The sequence below is a fragment of the Aristolochia californica genome, unplaced genomic scaffold, assembly GCF_029961685.1.
Source record: "Aristolochia californica isolate CCGP_79_NKW_82.1479 unplaced genomic scaffold, dmAriCali1.0.hap1 SCAF_7, whole genome shotgun sequence".
Lineage (NCBI taxonomy): Eukaryota > Viridiplantae > Streptophyta > Magnoliopsida > Piperales > Aristolochiaceae > Aristolochia > Aristolochia californica.
Window position 1 is genome coordinate 8429719 of NW_027182268.1, and position 20687 is coordinate 8450405.

The 20687-nt window shown below is 39.1% G+C and overlaps 1 protein-coding gene and 1 pseudogene across 1 annotated transcript; one reads left to right on the forward strand and one right to left on the reverse strand.

The window, feature by feature from the left end:
• Window positions 1–12341: 12341 nt before the first annotated feature.
• LOC137937236 (casparian strip membrane protein 3-like) lies at window positions 12342–14539 on the reverse strand (annotated as a pseudogene).
• An 869-nt stretch (window positions 14540–15408) lies between these two features.
• On the forward strand, window positions 15409–15921 carry LOC137937237 (secreted RxLR effector protein 161-like). Its single transcript, XM_068782321.1, has one exon. The coding sequence runs from the start codon at window positions 15409–15411 to the stop codon at window positions 15919–15921; it is 513 nt and encodes a 170-aa protein (XP_068638422.1).
• The last annotated feature ends 4766 nt before the right edge of the window (window positions 15922–20687 follow it).

Consider the following 20687-nt stretch of genomic DNA (forward strand, 5'->3'; position numbering starts at 1 on the left):
AATCAGATCCTTGTTATATTTGTCCGCTTGCTAAACAACGTAGACTATCTTTTGAGTCTCACAATAACTTATCAAAATTTCCTTTTGATCTTGTGCACTGTGATATATGGGGACCCTATCAGACTGTTTCTCACACTGGCCATCGTTTCTTCTTAACCTTTGTTGATGATTGCACTCGATTTACTTGGATCTATCTATTAAAGACTAAATCTGATGCTATCTCCGGGATACCGCATTTCTTTAAAATGGTTTTTACTCAGTTTAATGCTAAAATCAAAGTTTTTCGATCTGATAATGCCCCTGAGTTATCTTTTGTTGAGTTTTTTCAAACTCAAGGAGTCTTGCACCAGTTTTCCTGTGTTGAAAGACCTCGGCAAAACTCAGTTGTTGAAAGAAAACATCAACACCTTTTGAATGTGGCTCGATCACTATTCTTCCAATCCCGAATTCCAGTCTCTTTTTGGACAGAATGCATTCTTACCGCGGTTTTCTTGATTAATCGAACTCCTTCTCCTCTCTTGCGACACAACACGCCTTTTCATTTGCTATACAACACCGCTCCTGATTATCCCTCTTTTCGAGTCTTTGGTTGTTTAGCTTTTGTTTCCACCTTAGCTGCTCATCGAACTAAGTTCCACCCTCGTGCTCGAGTTTGTGTGTTTCTTGGTTATCCAGCTGGTGTGAAAGGATATAAATTCTACGATGTGGAGACCAAACATGTTTTTATCTCTAGAGATGCAGCGTTCCATGAGGAAGTTTTCCCTTTTCATACCATCACCCATTCCAATACAGTTCTTGATCCCTTTCCTGATTTGGTTCTGCCCCACTCCTTCATCCAACCTCATTCTCTCCCAGAACTTGATTCTTCCCCTATTTATGATTCACCAGCTAGCTATGATGCTCCCGTTGTTGATATTCCAACTCATAATCTTCCATTGCTTGTTCCTTCCACATCTACAGGTACTTCCCTTCGCAAATCTACTCGGACGATCCATCCACCTCATTATCTGCAAGATTATCACTGCAATTTACTTGCTGGTTCCTCTCCATCTGTTTTACCCTCTACGTCTTATCCGATCTCTAACTACCTCTCTTATCATTCACTTTCTGATTCGCACAGACAGTTTGCACTCAATGTCTCTACTAAAATTGAACCTCAATACTATCACCAAGCTGTGAAGTGCCCTGAATGGAGGTTAGCTATGAGGGACGAATTGAACGCTCTGGAAACCAACAAAACCTGGACCGTCACTTCTCTGCCTCCTGATAAACATACCATTGGTTGCAAATGGATATATAAAATCAAGATTAAATCTGATGGTTCTCTTGAGCGATATAAGGCTCGTTTGGTAGCCAAAGGCTACACACAACAAGAAGGTTTAGATTTTGTTGACACTTTTTCTCCCGTGGCCAAATTGGTCACTGTGAATGTTCTTCTTGCCCTTGCCGCCTCTCATCATTGGCATCTAGCTCAACTTGATGTCAACAATGCGTTCTTAAACGGTGATCTTTTTGAAGAGATCTATATGGATCTCCCTCTTGGCTACCTTCGACAGGGGGAGTCCCCTTCATCTCACCGCCGACTCGTTTGCAAGCTTCACAAGTCCCTTTATGGTTTCAAACAAGCTTCGCGGCAATGGTATTCCAAATTTTCTCATGTTTTAATCAATTTTGGCTTTCTCCAATCGAAATCCGATTACTCTGTCTTCACCAAAGGTCATGGTTCCTCCTTTGTTGCACTATTGGTTTATGTGGATGATATCATCCTTACTGGCCCTTCCTCTAGTGTTATTGCTGAGCTCAAACAATTTCTGCATACTCAGTTCAAGCTCAAGGATCTTGGTTGTCTTAAGCACTTCTTTGGTCTTGAAATTGCTCAGTCCAAGGCCGGTATTGTGCTTTCTCAACGCCATTACACCTTACAATTACATGAAGACTCGGGTTACCTAGCTTGTAAACCCACTAGTGTTCCCATGGATCCCAAGCTTCATTTAACTACCACTGATGGTGACCTGCTTCCTGATATAACCCACTATCGACGGCTTGTTGGGAAACTTCTCTATCTCACTTTATCTCGCCCCGACATTACTTTTGTCGTTCACAAGCGCACTCAATTTGTGGCCCAACCCCGCCTTCCTCATCTCCAGGCAGTACATCACCTGCTTCGTTATCTCAAGACCAGCCCTGGTCAAGGTTTGTTGTTTTCTTCTACTTCTTCCTTGCAGGTACGCGCTTACTCCGATGCTGATTAGGGATCATGCCTTGATTCTCGCCGATCTACTACAGGCTTTTGCATCTTCATTGGGGATTCTTTGGTCTCTTGGAAGGCCAAAAAGCAGACCACCGTCTCTTGCTCGTCCGCCGAGGCTGAATATCGGGCTCTTTCTTCTACTGCTAGTGAAATTATTTGGCTGCAGCAACTTCTTCAAGATTTTCAAGTCAAGGTTGCATCTCCTGCATTGCTCTATTGCGACAATCAAGCTGCGATTCATATTGCTTCAAACCCCACATTCCATGAGCGTACAAAACATATTGAGATCGATTGTCATTTTTTTCGTGAACGGGTTACTTCGGGCGTCCTCAAGTTACTTCCCATTCGTTCTCAGAACCAGTTAGCCGACATGTTCACTAAACCTCTTCCTTCTACCCACCTTTTTTCTTTGTTGTCCAAGATGGCTATCAAGGATATTTACAAGCCACCTTGAGGGGGAGTATTAGAATGTAATTAATTTATTTATTATTTTATTTTTGTAATTTACTATTTTACCCTTTTTCTCTTTCCTTAATGTATAAAGATCCATGTATTTCAAAACAGTGTAACGGAAATATTTTTATTCACGATTCAACCATCTTCGTCGTCTCGTCGTCCCGACTGCGCCAGCCCGACGAGCAACGGCTCTTTCCGTTCCTAAAATTCTAATAATGCCCATAGAATGCTTATAATCGTACACATCTAAGGAGAAACATGCATCAATATAAGATCCAGGAATGGACAATGCCCCAATCTCTGCCACATCAACTTCACTAAAAACAAGCCATTGAATCTTACCAGACGTTTCTCTATGATATATCTCAGTGGAGTATATCATGGTGCTTGGAGGCGTAGCAATGGGTATGCTGAAAACCAAGAACAGTGATTTAGTATTCATCTGTTAGGAAATTCACATTTCCTATTCTAATTTGGGTAACATATTTATTATACAATTATATTTTCTATTATTAATAGAATGGGGTGATCTAATTTTGCTAAGCCCATTAAGGAATGAGCCATGAATATGGGCCAATTGAGTAGATACCATAGGGAATTATGGGAACCCTATATAAGGAGACCCAACATGGTTATGGTCCCCAAGATACTAAATCACACACAGTTTTTCTTCTCCCCAACCAGAAGAGAGATGAAGGTCCCATTGAGGAATAAAGCGATTTAGTTGAGGAAGACCACAACGTCAATCTCCGTTACTATCATTTGTCATAGTGATTCCGCAACAGAAAGATGAAACTTCAAAATGGATCCAGGTATTTATATTCAATCCTAATTTTTTGACATGTTATAAATTTTGGATTAGGATTTACTACAGTTTTCCAACATCATCAAGATAAGTTATGATCTATCGTATCAATATAAATAAAAAACCAAAAAAAACTTGTGGGTGACAACGAGGCCAATATCAGAGGCCAAAAAGTACCAAGGAGCCCAAAGACAGCCCCGACCTACATGGTGGATACAAAACATTAACTAAAGTAGTATTAGTGTAGTGTTACAACACCTGATTGTCCACAGAGGAATTGGCAAAGGGAATGACATCTTTCAGGACAAGGGTGACAGTTTCTAAATAACTAATACAGTTCCAAGCCATTAGCCTGTACTCATGCTTCACTCACTCACGTTTGCCAAATGGTATTTGCCATGAAAATCCATGGAAATGTCAGCATGTTTCTCCTCACCATGTCTAGTTTCAATGCTTAGCTTAGTAATCAAATTTGAGATCTATAATAATGTAGGACAAAAGAAGAAGAATTTCATTTCAAAGAACTATCATCTTTCTCCTCACTAAAGCAGGCAAATAAGATATCCATTTCACTAGAGAACCGAAATAAGAAAAGATTAAAACTTACTGTAGTCGTATGGTTGACATGTTAGTATAGCCTTGGTTTTTCATCACAACAGACCTCCACTCAGATTTTCTACCCAAGTTCATAAAAGAGCTCCTAACAAGATGCCCATAGAATGCTTATAATTGTACACATCTAAAGAGAAACATGCATCAATATAAGATCCAGGAATGAACAATGCCCCAATCTCTGCCACAACAACTTCACCAAAAACAAGCCATTGAATCTTACCAGACGTTTCTCTTTGATATATCTCAGTGGAGTATATCATGGTGCTCGGAGGCATAGCAATGGTTATGCTGAGAACCAAGAACAGTGATTTAGTATTCATCTGTTAGGAAATTCACATTTCCTATTCTAATTTGGGTAACATATTTATTATACAATTATATTTTCTATTATTAATAGAATGGGCTGAAATTAACTGATCTAATTTTGCTAGCCCACTAAGGAATGAGTCATGAATATGGGCCAATTGAGTAGATACCATAGGGAATTATGGGAACCCTATATAAGGTAAGCAAGATCAGTCGAGTGACGGGGTTTGAAAATATCATCCTTGGTACGTGTAAGCATAGGACAAGATCCCATCGGAAGTGCAGCAACAGGAGCAGTGGATCCAGGCGGACGGGAAGCTGTGGGCGGTAGAGGTTGTCTTGTAAGAGAATCCGTGGCCTGCAAAGACGAATCCATAAGATCAGTAAAAATAAGACATGGACGGGGAGCTGGATGGAGTAAAGTGTGGGGAAAGGGGCGTTGGAAGAGACGGGGGAATGACTGTAGGAGAGAGACTGGATTCCAGAAAGTTGGAAAATTGGAGAGAGGATAAGGGTTGAGCCTGAGAAGAAGCTAAGGAGGGGAAATATGTCTCATCAAATTGAGCATGTCTAGTAATATATAGCCTAGAGGTGATGGGATCAAGACAACGAAACCCTTTATAAGATGAGTAATACCCCATAAAGAGACATGGAAGACTACGCGGGGAAAATTTATTAGGCATATAATCACGTAAACATGGATAAACATGACAACCAAAGAGATGAAAGTTTGCATAATTGGGAGAAAGACCATAGAGAAGTTCAAAAGGGGACTTGCCTCCAAGAAGTGGTGTTGGCAAGCGATTGATTATGTAGGCAGCAATGCTAAAAGCGTGAACCCAGAAACGAGGAGAAATGTGAGAATGGAAAATTAGAGCCAAACCAGTTTCCGTTACATGCTGGTGTTTTTATTCCGCGCGACCATTTTGAGTAGGGGTATATGGACAAAATAGTTGATGATGAATGCCAGATGTACGAAGGTGATTTTTAAAACAATTTCTTGTAAATTCTGCACCACCATCACTTTGGAAAATTTTGATACGAGCGAAATGTTGATTTTTCACAAATTTTTGAAATTGAAGAAATGTATCGTAGAAGTCAGATTTCAATTTCAATGGGTAAAGCCAAGTAAATCGAGAATAATCATCAACAAATAAAACATAGTAAGCAAACCCAAAATTTGATGTTACTGGAGAAGGACCCTATATATCGCAGTGAATTAACTCTAATACATGAGACGACCTTTTTTTGTTTCTAGAAAAAGGTAAACGATGACTTTTAGAAAGTTGACATGTGTCACATAATTTTAGAGATGGCAATAAGGAAGTAAGAGAAAGTTGTTCTTTTTTATTTAATAAAGAAAGAACAGAATGATGCACATGGCCTAGACGAGGATGCCACAATTCATATGAAGCATGAAGAGTTTTATTTTTCAAAACATTAATAAAAGCTGAATTTCCACGCTCTAGCACATATAGGCCTCCATCACATTTACCGATTGCCACCACCTTTTCCGTTTGGTGATTCTAAACAGTGAAAATGTCATTAGTAAACGTAACAGATAAAGGAAAATCATTCGTTAATTTACTAGTAGACAAGAGATTTTTAGTAAGATGGGGATCAACTAAGACATCTAACAGTTTAAGGTTTGGAGAAGGGGAAAGATGACCTGTATGGGTAATAGGTAGGGACGCACCATTCCCTATAATTACTCAATCCTTACCCGTGTAGGAGACAGACTAATCCAACACTGAGTGGGTTGGAGTCATGTGGGTCGAAGCACCCATATCCATGAACCAATCTGACACATCATTGTGTTCGGACAGGGAGAGCGTCGAAGAAATGTTTTTTGGCGAGTGATAGATGCCAGATTTTGACATGAGAACTAGGTTAATTATAATTGAATAACCCTTATAATTGTGTTATAGGTGGTTATTTATCAGTTTTCACATGAAACGTGTATTTATTGAATTTGGCATTAATCACTACTTATATTGCATATTTATCTCTCCTGAATTTTATTTCATTGTTTTTAGGGTTTATATATTCCTGAAATATTTTTTTGGATTTAATTATGGAATTTCAGGAGAATTTTGGTGGAGAAGGAGATATTTACCAAAATGTCATTAGTGAAAGGGAGATACATTTTTTTAGGGAAAATCGTATTGAAAAGGGGAGACCGTCGACTGAAAACAGTGGAAACCGTCGACTAAAAACAGGGGAGGCCATCGACCGTTCAGAGGGAAGACCCGAGAGGGCTCCCTCCGAATGCCGTTCGTTACCGTCGTCCACCCCCATCTTGCAACCGAGAACAGACCCGAGCAGAGCTCGAGAGAGTCTCCATCGCAGCGAGTTCGACAGTGCCAGTTTCTGCTCGCCAGGCCGAGAGGTGACCCGAGAGGGCTCCTCCGGTGCCAATTCCGTATTCCGACCACCTTCCGGCGTCGATCACCTATTTTCGACCATTTCTGAAGCTATTCCGACCATTTTCGGAGCTATTCCGACTCCGATCAAGACTCGAGAGAGTCGGTTAGAGGACTTCAGCTCTGTTCCGTTCTTCACTGATCGTTACCTCCGTCTGTGGGTTTCTATCTGTCTTCGCCGACGTCGTCTCTACCTCCGGCCACTCGCTCTTGCTACCCGAAGCCATCAATTTCAGGAAATTGCAGCACCCGTGAGAACGAGTCTGCTGCCCGAGCGAGAGGAAGGAGAAGGGGAGTAATCCGTAATTTTGGAATTTAATTTTCCTATAGTTTGAACTTAGGTTTTGAATGTTTATTAAATTTGATTTGAAAATTAATGTTTATCAAATATTTGTTTTCCAGATATTTGATTAAATTAGATAATTAGGGTAGGATTGTAATCTTGGTTGGATTTTGGTATTTTAATCTGATTTTTGTCTTTCACTCTATGCGCCCAAAAGGGATTTACACAAGGATTGAGAAATCGGATTCGTGGTGGTTACGTGGCGCTCGAGAGAGGCACGAATCACGGTAAAATCCAGAGTTGATAATTTTAGCATCATCACAATAGGAAATTGATTCTTTGCATTCTATTGTAATCCGATCTCTATCATTAACTCTAGGCGCCCGAGAGGGGCTAGACGCAAGGATTGAGAATCCGGATTCGTGGTTACGTGGCGCTCGAGAGAGGCACGAATCATGGTAAAATCCAGAGTTGACGTTTCCTGTTGTGCAAGTAGTTAATTAGATTATTGCTTGATAATTTAGGATATAATTAGTATTTAGTTCAGCTTAATTCATCATATTTTGTTAGGCTAGTTGATTGAAGAATACACAAAATTCAGGCCTCCCTGTGGATATGACCCTCGCTTCCCGCTAGATTATATGAACGATTCGTACACTTGCGAGGTATAAAAGCCGATGTAATTAAATTTCACATCAAGTTTTTGGCGCCGTTACCGGGGAGGCACGTATTAAGTGTATTTCTTTGTTCTCCATGGTCTTAGGTAAGGATTAAAAAAAAAAAAAAGCATGCTTATGACTCCTATTGGGATGTCTCCATTTTGCATAGTGTTCGACAAAGTATGTCATCTACCTGTTGAGCTTGAGCATAGAGCTTATTGGGCCATTAATGCTTTGAATTTTGATTTGGCTCAAGCGGGTGAGGAGAGAAAATTGCAATTGAATGAGTTGGAGGAGATACGTCATGATGCTCATGAGAATGCCAAATTGTATAAGGAGCGAACAAAACTTTTACATGATAAATCTATTTTTTGCAAATTTTTTATTGTTGGGCAGAATGTTTTACTTTATAACTCACGATTGCATTTGTTTCCAGTGACGCTGAGATCCAGGTGGTCAACGGGTCGGTCTTCAACGTTAACGGTCAACGACTCAAACTGTATCTTGAGAATGTCCCCACACCGGAGGAGGTGATGGTGATTTTCTTGGAGGAACCTGTCCATTCATCTGGATTGCGTCAGAGTCTTGCTTATGACTATAAACTTAGCACATTGTGGGCAATCCCCACGTTTCTATCCCTTTGTACATTACAGTTTTTATTTTTGGCTTATTCATTCTTATTGGGATAAACTTTGGTGTACTCTAGTCTTGATTGATTGGAGGTCCCCCGGCAATGCCGACCCCGTCATGGACTTGGGGTACTCTCTTGCCGGCTGAGAGCGTAAATGGTTTCGGTAGTCGATGACCAGAATTTTGGTCCCTAGTTTGAGAGGTCTGTACTTAAACAACTATTCTGGGATTGACCAGTTCGAACTTGAAGTATTGAATGAAAACCTTATGGTGAGTAACTTAAAGACTTGTGTTCAGCGCGTGATTCCTGTTGCCTTCAGTGGCCAGTCACACGAAGATTTCTTCAAAGTGTGATGTGGGATAGCGGTTTCATCTACGGATGATTACCTATGGGTACAGTTGATACGAGTAAACCTTCTTTGAGGGAGACTATGTATCATTCCTAGGGGTCTTTATTGACTCTTCGGTATTATTGTTGATGACCAAACACATATGGTCCCACCTATGGATTTAGGAGCCCTGAGGGAGCTTAACCCTTACTCTCCTGGAGTATAACTAGCTAGGTTGTGAGTCAACTGGAGTAGTAGCTGCTAGATGAGAAGACTGGCACCAGAACCGACGTTAAGGCCAACAATAAATCGTCTAGTAAATCAGATATTTTAGTGATTGTTAGTTGGTTTGTTTGATGATGTGTCATGCTCTAGGTTTGGGGGTGTTTGCTGATAACTCTTTTCCTTGCACTGTTTTGGCTTTGCTTTACTTCTTGTGTGGCAATGGAGCATGTGGTTTCCATGAGTTTTATTATTCTTTAGATGTTATTTCTTTTTGTAGTTGTTCTGGTGTTTTAACTTTTCCCCATTGAGGACAATGTCAGGTTTAGGTTTGGGGGGGGGGGGGGGGGGGGGGGGGGTGTAAACGGCTCTTTTATGTCTTAGCAATGATTTTCTTTTGATTTTTGTTCGTGGTTTTCAAATTACTTCTCTTAGTATGTGGTTAACTTTAGTAGAGTTAAAATAAGTTGCACAAATGTGTTTCAAAATTTTTTGTAAAACTGTGTAGAATATGCCTATTAGAAATCTGATTTCATTTGTTGTGATCCATGGGAATTCAGTGGGATAACTTACTATTGCATTAGACTTGGAACTTAGTTGCAGAAGAGAACATGTAAATCTAGTGTTGATCTATGTTAGTCTGAATAGTCTTGTATGCCTGTTTGAACTCATTCCTTTTTATATCTCAGTGAAATTCCTTGTTGTAATGTATGAATGCAAATGGAAATGCTCTTGCTTGCAAAAGATAGATAACTTCAGAAACAACCTTGGCTAACCCAAGGACATGCACCGGAACAGTCGGTTACTTAAAAATAAGTGCATGTGCAGTGAAGACGAATACAAAAAGGTGGTAATACCAAAAGTATTCAGTGAAACAAAAATTATGCTGGTAATAGCAAAAATGCACTGGTAATAGCGTAAAATGGGTTTAAATCTGGAAGCAATGAGTTTCCTTAACTTTGATGATGAATTGTAAGTTGAAAGAAGTTGCAGGTCAAGATTGAAATTGGTATACTTCTTTTGTGAGATTGTCAGACAACAGGCGTACTCTACTATTTTCTCTTAACTCTGATGTGACCAGGATTTTATTGTTATTTGTTGCCTCTTTGTTCTATTGAAGTAATTGCTTATGGGTCACATTGGTTCAGGTGGAGTAACAATGAGTGTATTTGGATTGATAATGTGCTATATTTTACATAGGTTTTCAAATTGAGTAGGGTTTCAAATGATTTTCAGATATTTTATGATACTAAGTGTTAGTCATATGCTAATGAGGAGTAAATTTTCTTCAGTTTTCTTTTTATATTGTTGATTTAGATGAATTTTGTGTGTAAATTCCATGCAAACCCTCACGAGACACAACTCGTCCACTACTGTAAAGTAGGGGTTTAACGGCTTGTTGCATACACCAAATGCAATCGTGTTCCCTACGAAAGTGGCATTTTGTTTTCCTAGGCTTAATTTTGGTTATGTTGTTGTTTTGCTAGGGACTAGCAAAGACTTAGGTTTGGGGGTGTGATAGATGCCAGATTCTGACATGAGAACTAGGTTAATTATAATTGAATAACCCTTATAATTGTGTTATAGGTGGTTATTTATCGGTTTTCACATGAAACATGTATTTATTGAATTTGGCATTAATCACTGCTTATATTGCATATTTATCTCTCCTGAATTTTATTTCATTGCTTTTAGGGTTTATTTATTCCTGAAATGATTTTTTTGGATTTAATTATGGAATTTCAGGAGAATTTTGGTGGAGAAGGAGATATTTACCAAAATGCCATTAGTGAAAGGGAGATACATTTTTTTAGGGCAAATCGTATTGAAAAGGGGAGACCGTCGACTGAAAACAGGGGAGACCGACGACTGAAAACAGGGGTGGCCGCCGACCGTTCGGATGGAAGATCCGAGAAGGCTCCCTCCGAACGCCGTTCATCACCGTCATCCACCCCCATCCTGCAACCGAGAACAGACCCGAGGAGAGCTCGAGAGAGTCTTCATCGCAGCGAGTTCGACAGTGCCAGTTTCTGCTCGCCAGGCCGAGAGGTGACCCAAGAGGGCTCCTCCGGTGCCAATTCCGCTTTCCGACCATCTTCCAGCGTCGATCACCTATTTCCAACCATTTTCGGAGCTATTCCGACTCCGACCGAGACTCGAGAGAGCCGGTTAGAGGACTTCAGCTCCATTTCGTTCTTCACCGATCGTCACTTCCGTCCTTGGGTTTCTATCCGTCTTTGCCAGCGTCGTCTCTACCTCCGGCCACTCGCTCTTGCTACCCGAAGCCATCAATTTCGGGAAATTGCAGCACTCGTGAGAACGAGTCTGCTGCCCGAGCGAGAGGAAGGAGAAGGGGAGTAATCCATAATTTTGGAATTTAATTTTCCTATAGTTTGAACTTAGGTTTTGAATGTCTATTAAATTTGATTTGAAAATTAATGTTTATCATCACAATAGGAAATTGATTCTTTGCATTCTATTGTAATCCTATCTTTGTCATTAACTCTAGGCGCCCGAGAGGGGCTAGACGCAAGGATTGAGAATCCGGATTCGTGGTTACGTGGCGCTCAAGAGAGGCACGAATCACGGTAAAATCCATAGTTGACGTTTCCTGTTGCGCAAGTAGTTAATTAGATTATTGCTTGATAATTTAGGATAAATTAGTATTTAGTTCAGATTAATTCATCATTTTTTGTTAGGCTAGTTGACTGAAGAATACACAAAATTCAGTCCTCCCTGTGAATATGACCCTCGCTTCCCGCTAGATTACATGAACGATTCGTACGCTTGCGAGGTATAAAAGCCGATGTAATTAAATTTCACATCAAGTTTTTAGCGCGGAAGCACCCATATCCATGAACCAATCTAACACATCATTGTGTTCGGATAGGGAGAGCGTCGAACAAATTTTTTTGGCAAGCTACGCCGATGTCTCTAGCAGAGCATTCCTCTGGCGACAACGATCGATGTAATGGCCGTCCTGACTGCAAATCTGACATTGCGGTGGTCAGCGACGGTGGGTAGGGTTGGAACGACCCTGACCATGAGCGAAATTGCCGGTCTGGCTGTGGCTAGAGGAGCTGCGAGGGCCATGGCCGGAGTTGCCGAAACAGGAAGAGGAAGCCTGATTTGTCGTGAATGCAGCAGTGGAGGCCGCTGGAAGCTCCATCGATTTCTGAAAATTTTGAAGCTCTCTGCTTTCGAAACCAGATCCGAAAAACAGGGGAGAGGGGTTTGTGCCATTTGGGCAGTGGAGAAACTCGAGGAATGGGGGCCGAGACCGCGAAGAAACCAGTGCACCTTGTTGGTGCCATCACAGGATGCTTGATGGCGTGAAGTTTGTCGCACAGGGCTTTGAACACTCAAGCATAGGCACTGAATGGATGAGTGCCGCACTTCATCAGTTGAAGGTCGTCTTTGAGACGAATTTCATGGGCCTTTGATCGGTGGCTGAAGGAATTTTTTAGGGCATGCCACACCTCACAGGATGTGGTCAGGCCAACGGCTTCTGCCATGGCCTGTTCGGAGAGAGATGACAGCAAAAGGCTAAGGAGGCGCTGATCTGTCGCCTTCCATGCCAGAAACTTGGGACTTGAAGGGTCAATTTTCATTTTGTCAATGGGAGGTCCAAGGTCAACAAGGTCAGCTGCTGATAATTGTGCCACAGTTTCATCTAAATTGATGACAACTCCCACCGTTTTTGCACCTTGAGATCTTCTAACATGATTTCCAAACACAAGATGAGTAGAGAACGGACTTGTTTCTGTTGATGAAGCTTTTCCATTGATGTGATTTCCTATAATGACATTTTGGGATACCGAAATGTAGGTTGTAGAAGTGTTCGGAAGGCATGACTCCTAAACCATTGGAAAATCGATGAATCATTTTCTTGAATTGGCAAAGTGCTGAAAATTTTCCATTGATTTAATGAAAAAAATCGATGGGACCGAGCCCATAAGACCAAGGAAGACCCATGGATCCAAGAGATATAGAAGACAGGCTCAAGACCCTCAAATCAAGGAGAAGTCCCATTGGCCCACATACATTGATGGCAGGATGGTAAATAAAGGGTCATCTCATAGAAATGGTATTTATGTAATTAAATTAAAATTTCAGGGTTAAAACCCTAAACCCTAAGTTCAGGGGTAATATTGTAATACAGTAGTTTCATAAATCTATAAATAGAGCTTCAGGGGGAGGTAAGGGATAGTCAATTCCATAACCTTCTTCCTCTAGTTTTCTCCCAATGGTTTCTTTCCCTTTTTCTCCACGAGCTAAATTCATGGAGTCTTGAAAATAAAAAAAGCATTTTCGAACAACTTTCTAGAAAGACACTTGAGAAAAATCAAACAGAAATCTACATATTGCAGAGAGAAGTCAGAGCACACCATAGTCGACTCAAGTCTTGGAATCACGTCGAAAGCCTGGAGATGACAATGGAAGACAACAAGATGAGCAATATGAAGACAACAATTCCTCCGAAGGAGCCGATCAAAGACCCGGAAATACGCTCGCAGAATGAATTGAACTGCTGGCAAATGGCGAACCAGTTGGCTCGTGCGTTTCCCTTGTGAGCTAAGAGTACACAATTGCAGTTGTAGCAGAAGCTCCAGACGTCGATAGCGCTAGCATTGCCTTACAGAAGAAAGCGGAAGAAAAATAATCAATCCCAATTTTTTACCGGAGAATATCCAGAAGAACCATGACTCTAAATCCCCAGTTTTTTACCGCGTCGAAGAGGATCAAGATAACCCTACTGCCTCTGGCTTCGCTCCGGACAATGTGGAAAATGGATAGGGGGATGGAGAGAACAAGGTAGTTGGCCACAATCGAATTAGTAATCACAAAAAAACTGAAAATTTCAGCCAGAATGATGGTTCTTGGAGGCAGAGGATGAAAAATGGGTCCTTACGTGAACGACATAGATCATCATACTTGGACTTGAAACGGATGAACTATGTGAAAAATGGGAGCGTTTCATCAGTCTTCCCCATGGAAAATGCACTGCCCAGAGTGCCCATGAGAGCAACCAATCTCAAAATGAAATCGAAAATGGAGAGGCCCCTATTCAACCCTCCTGCCCTCTCAGTAGCTGCCCTGGAAGCCTCTCCGTTCTCCATGGCCATTTCGGAAGTTATGGTCGACTTCTATCCGGAGTTATATCTCCCTCCCATCGGCAGTTACAGGAAGTTGATAAGCTTGATGGAAGTTTGGCTGATATAAAAAATGTTTGGTCTCCAATCTCAGTCATTGATTCCCCTTTAATAATACACCATTGTATGAAAGTGATCAAAGAGCGGAAGTACCAAACACAAGCAGAGAACAGGATGTCGATTATTTATACACGGAATCTCATCATATGGAGGGAGGTATGATTTTGGGATTCCGTTTACATTTTATACTATGAATTTCATGAAGTTAGAAATTCATGTTTATCTTACAGTTGGTATCAGAGTAGTACCTCTAATCCTGTGTGTCGATTCCATTTGAGTGATTTTTGTGGACTCTTTGTATGAGAATTCTGAGCACTCACTGCGTGCGACAACTGGGGCTCTCGCATCGGCAACAAGCGTCAGAGAAAGACGCAGCCCTGACGTCGGCGACCATTTCGAAAGGTTTGCTGGTGTCGACTTCGTAAAGAACGCCAGTGCCAGCAACCCTTCCGAAAGATAAACAGAATATGTTTTGTACTGCCCCCAAAAGTTTTACACGTTTCAGGCATTGGAGCCGGCGCCGACGACCATTCCGAAAGGTTCATCGGCATCGACGACCATTCTGAAAGGTTCGCCAATGTCGACGACTTTAAGGAACGTCGACGATCCTTAGTTTCTGCACATGATTGGAGCTTGAAGACGACCTCTAGTGCACAAAACTTCTAATTAAAAACATAAGGTTCATTTGTAAACATGGTCCGAGATGTTTCGGGTTGAGTCGTCTGCGACTTGTCGTTTCAACTCGGAAACCGAGTCGCAAGCCAGGGCGACTCTGTGTAAATAAAAATTATATATATAATAATAAAATCGGCAGTTCGGGTTGACTTGGATGGGTTATGTTGGTTCGCTGTTCCAACTTGCTGAAGCGAGTCACCCGAGAGAGGACCGACCTAACTCGGTTCTAAAAGATTTATTTATGTGTCAGTGGGGATTTGAACCCAAGCACTGGCAATAAATTTTGCACTAGTGACCATTAGGCCACTGGTCGTCATTTATCAAATATGTTTTAATTTATAAAAAAAAATCCTATACTTATTTTTTATGTATTTTGGACATATACTTAAATGCATGAAATTACCTGCTATGCATAATATTATAGTTTTAAATTATGCGTATATTATGAGAATATCTTTTGCATAATGATAACTTGTTAGTGTTAGTTAAGATTATGCATGAGGTGAAACAATTTCTCTCTAAAAATTTTAATATGAAGGATATGGGTGAGGCATCTTATGTCATTGGCATTAAGATTCTTAGAGACAGATTTCAAGGTATCTTAGGTCTGTCTCAGGAAACCTATATTAATAAAATTTTAGAGAGATTTCGAATGAATGATTGTTCACCAAGTCTAGCTCCCATTGCGAAGGGTGATAGGTTCAATTTGAACCAATGCCTGAAGAATGACCTTGAAAGGGAACAAATGAAGGATATTCCATATGCTTCCACAGTCGGAAGCCTAATGTATGTTCAAGTCTCCACAAGACCTGACATTACATTTCTTATAGGAATGTTGGGACGATATCAGAGTGATCCAGGGTTACACCACTGGAGAGCTGCAAAGCCAGTAATGAAGTACCTTCAAGGAACCAAATACTACATGCTGATGTATAGACGGATGGACAATCTAGAAGTAATTGGTTACTTAGATTCTGACTTTGCTGGTTGTATTGATTCATGTAAATCAACATCAGGATACATTTTCTTGATGGCTAGTGGAGCTATATCATAGAGGAGTGCCAAACAGACTTTGACTGCCATGTCCACTATGGAAGCCGAGTTAGTTTCCTGTTTTGAGGTTACTTCACATGGTGTATGGCTTAAGAGTTTCATTTTTGGGCTTAAAATTATGTATTCTATCTCTAGGCCATTGAGAATGTATTGCGACAATTCAGTTGCTGTTTTTATGGCCAAGAACAACAATAGTGGAAGTCGATGTAAGCACATCGACATAAAGTATTTGGCCATAAGAGAACGTGTTAAAGAAAAGAAAGTGGTCATTGAGCACATAAACACAGAATTAATGATAGTTGATCCTTTGACTAAGGGCCTGCCACCATTTTAATTCAAGGGTCATGTCGTGAATATTGGACTTTGTTCCATTATGTAATTTTTTCATTGTATGAACAATGTTATTTTAGTGAAATTCTTAATTATTACGATGTTTTTCTCATATTTATGTGCACCTTAATTTTGAGAAAATTCATTTGTGTTGGACCAAGAATAAACATAGGGTTTATTTTTAAATTATAAGAAATAAATACATTGTAATACATGGAAGGTAATACATTAGAGGACCTATCGCCATGATTCATGTATTTATTATTTAAATTCAGATTATTGATGGGATTCAGATTACACTAGAAGTATGGACCAAGTGAGAGAATGTTAACTGCTTCCCTTCTATTTCGGAAGCAGTGGTCCAACTTCTATCCAAGAGTAACTTCCATTTCGGAAGTTATGGTCCACTTCTATTGGGAGTAATAACTCCCTCCCATCGGCAGTTACAAGAAGCTGATAAGCTTGATGGAAACTTGGCCGATATGAAAAAATTTTGGTCCCCAATCTCGGTCACTGATTCCCCTTCAGTAATACACCATCGTATGAGAGTGATCATAAAGCAAAAGTGCCAAACACAAGCAGAGAACAGGACACCGATTATTTCTACACTGAATCTGATCGCATGGAGGGAGGTATGATTCTGGGCTTCCGTTTACATTTTATACTATGAACTTCACGAAGTTAGAAATTCATGTTTAATTTACACTCCCTTCATTGTAAAAAATGTAGGACTCTTGCTAAAAAAAAAACTAGTCGAAACTTGAAATGCCCTTTGAGCTAATTCCTTAAGGAACTTGAATAGACCGAGAGAAGACCCTGTATTTATACAAGGTCTTCTGCCATCTGAGAAGACAAATTGATGAGGCTAAGACGTGATAGGATCCTACTTGCTAAAGCATTGTTGGGTTATCGAAATTGTAAGTGCTCTCCAATAAATCTGGATTGGAGTTCTTCCAACTCAAACAATACCATCTATGGAAAATCCCAAGTCTCTCAAACCACTCCATTGCAGTTGCTTGTGTTAGGGAAATGGTGTACGGTCAACGGCACAACCCCGAAAGCATTTTACATAATCCAACAAATTCTTTTGCTCTCTCTTTTTGGACGTGTTGACGAATCATTGTTCTCTTTCCTCTGTTAGATATGTTAAAAGAATCCTTCTTTAGGGGGGGTTAGTCAACATTGAAGTTGTAATGAAATTCACCCGTATTACGTAGTACATTCAAAAAAGTCGTTTGTGGTGCACCAGCTCCAGCATCATCTGAAAAACGTAGGTGATTGTCTCATGCTAAAATTGTGGAATCAGGATTCAGCCCAAAATTGTGAATCATCCACTTGAAGCCATCGTTCGGGATGTGACTTTCCTACCCCGAATTTTTTTTACAGTTGTATTTGATTTAATCTTAATTTTTGTGTGCGATATTTGTATTTATTGTTTAGTTTCTGCATAATTTTGGGATATAGGGTTAAGGTTTATGGTATTTAGGGTTCAATTTCATCTTTATAGGGTATAATTTCGGGTTTAGGGTTTAGGGTATTTAGAGTATGGTTAAGGGTATTAGCGTTTATGGTATTTAGGGTTTAGAGTTTTTTTCTTAAAAGCAAGGTCAAGGTAGGCTTAATAGAAGTTAGGGTTTAGGGGTTTAGAATTTGGGGTTATAGGGTTTAGGGTTTAGGGTTTGGGCCTTTTATAGGGTTTAGTGTAAAAAATTTAGGGTTTAGGTTCTAGAATTAGGGTTAGGGTTAGGGTTAAGGGTTTAGGATGTAGGGGCTAATGGAGGGTGTGTTTAGGTTTTAGGGGACTAATGGAGGGTGGGTTTAGGGTTTATGAGGCTAATAGGTGGGTTGAGTCTAGTTCAAATTGGGCCGAGTCGCCTACACGGGCATCAATTAGGCAATGAAACCCGACCTCATCATTGACAAGGTACGGTTCGTAGTGATTGCGAAATCATATGAGGCTCTACTAGGGGTGTTCGGTGAATTTGGACTTGATGAGTGTGTTTTTGCATTGTTCTAGTCATATGCAATGGAATTAGTTTGATTAATTTGTAAATGTTATAGAATGTTGTTGAATAATTTGGAAGGGCTATGGCATGATCTTGCCATTTGGTGAAGAGATTTGGATGACTTATAAATATCCACCACGTGGTTTATTTTTTAAGTGGTTATTTATGTTTCCATGTGTCCCTAGTTACTATGAGGTCCGATTAATAGGTGTAAATGATGATGCAGATAGCGAGATGATAGCGATGGTCTTGTGGATAAAGACAACAAATCAACAAACATTCGGAGGCAGCGGACATTAAAATCCACAAGAGCCGCACAATTTCGAGATGCCATAGTGCCTCGCATGTGGAATGATCATAGATGGTTGTATCTTATTGCATTTGAACATGTATTTTGTCGTTCATATGTACGAAACTAGTAAGTTGATGATTTTAATATTAAAGGCACAAACTCGTTCTTATATTCCAAGGCATAAATGTTTGCTTTTATGCTGTAAATTGTGGACTATTACGAATAACTCGGTTCATTTTCAAGCATGTTTTTTAAATTATATATATATATATATATATATATATATATATATATATATATATATATATATATATATATATTATTAATAATCTATCATAGGTTATTAATAAAATAATTTATTTATTTATTTATTATATTCATTAATTGTATTACTATATTAAATTAGAAATTTAAGACTGGTTATTAAAATATTGTTAAAGAAAGCATTTGATCTATTATTTTTTTAATCATTCCATTTTTATAATTAATTAAAGTATTCATTTTTAATTTTGTAAAATATATTATTAATTAATACTACATAAAAAATTCATCTTCTGTTATTAATAAAATAATTGTTTCTATATATTCAGTATATTCATTTTGTAATTACCGTGTTAAATTAGTGATTTAATAGTTGTAATTAAAATATTTTTAAAGTAAACATTTGATTAAATATTTTGGTTTAATTATCCCATTGTTATAATTAATTAAACCAATGGTTTTAAATTTTGTGGCAATATGTTATTAATTAATAATACATAAAAATATATACTTTTTTATTGATAAAATAATTTATTTATTTATACTCTATTACTATATTAAATTAGTGATTTTTAATGTTAAAATATATCTTATGTTATTAATAAATTAATTTATTTATTTATTATATTTTCTTATGTTATTTTAAAATTTTAATTTATTTTTTATAATTTATTATTGTCACACATAAATATTATATTATTTTATAATAAATTATAATCATTAATTAATATAATATAGTATTTTGTTAATTAGTATATTAATATATTTTAATACTACATTAAATTGCTTATTAATGTAGTAACCATGTTTATTTTGGTTAATTATATGTTTAGGTATATGTTCTATTTAAGTATATTATAAAAAGTTACTCATTCTCTTGTTTATATCATATTTTTTCATTTTGGGACACTAACACTGAAATCTGTTTTCAAGTACACTTGAACCCGTCTACACTAACACCCAACTTGAAGTTGAAGTTGAATTAAATCATTGCCTTGAATTTGAAGTTTAACTTCAATTTCAACTTCAATGTTGACTAACCACCTTAGGGGGGGGTTAGTGCACATGACTCAGGACATGATCTTCATGCGCATTACGCAGTTCATGTCCTCATGTCGTTAGGGAGCGCCAAAATTCATGTCATGTACATGAAGATACATGACTCAAGAGTTCATGTCTCAAGAGTAACGAGCGGAAAGTGCTTTCCGCCCGATTTTGAGAATCATCTACATGACTCTCGCACGGGATCTCTCTCGGCGAGCGGGGCTGTCTCTCAGGGGGCTCTCTGCCGCACACCCTCTCTGCCATTTCATTTCCACAGCCCTCTCTCGTTCCACAACCCTCTCTCGGTGTTGCCGCGGCCCTCTCTCGTTCCGAAGCCCTCTCTTGGTGTTGCCGCAACCCTCTCTCGTTTCGCAATTGTCTCTCGTTCCCGCAGCCCTCTCTCGGTGTTGCCGCATCCCTCTCTCGTTCCGTCGCCGTTGCCTACTAGCCCGTCCCCGTCGCCATCGTCGTTGCCCGCCATCGTCGCTGGCCGTCGCCGTCGCCTACTAGCCCGTCCCTGTCGCCATCGTCGTTGCCCTTTGGCTCGCAGCTGAGGAAGACGACGATGGTTTAATTTTTCCTAAGTTAGGAAAAATTAAACTATCTTCATAAAAATTATTAATTTATAATTTTTATTTATAAAATAATTATTTTTATTTATAAATAATTATTTTAATTTATTTAATATATTTATTTTACAGTTACTATATTAAAATAGTGATTTAATAGTCATAATTAAAATATTGTTAAAATAAATATTTGATAAATTATTTTTGGCATAATTATCCGATTGCTATAGTTAATTAAACCAATAGTTTTAATTTTTTTGATAAT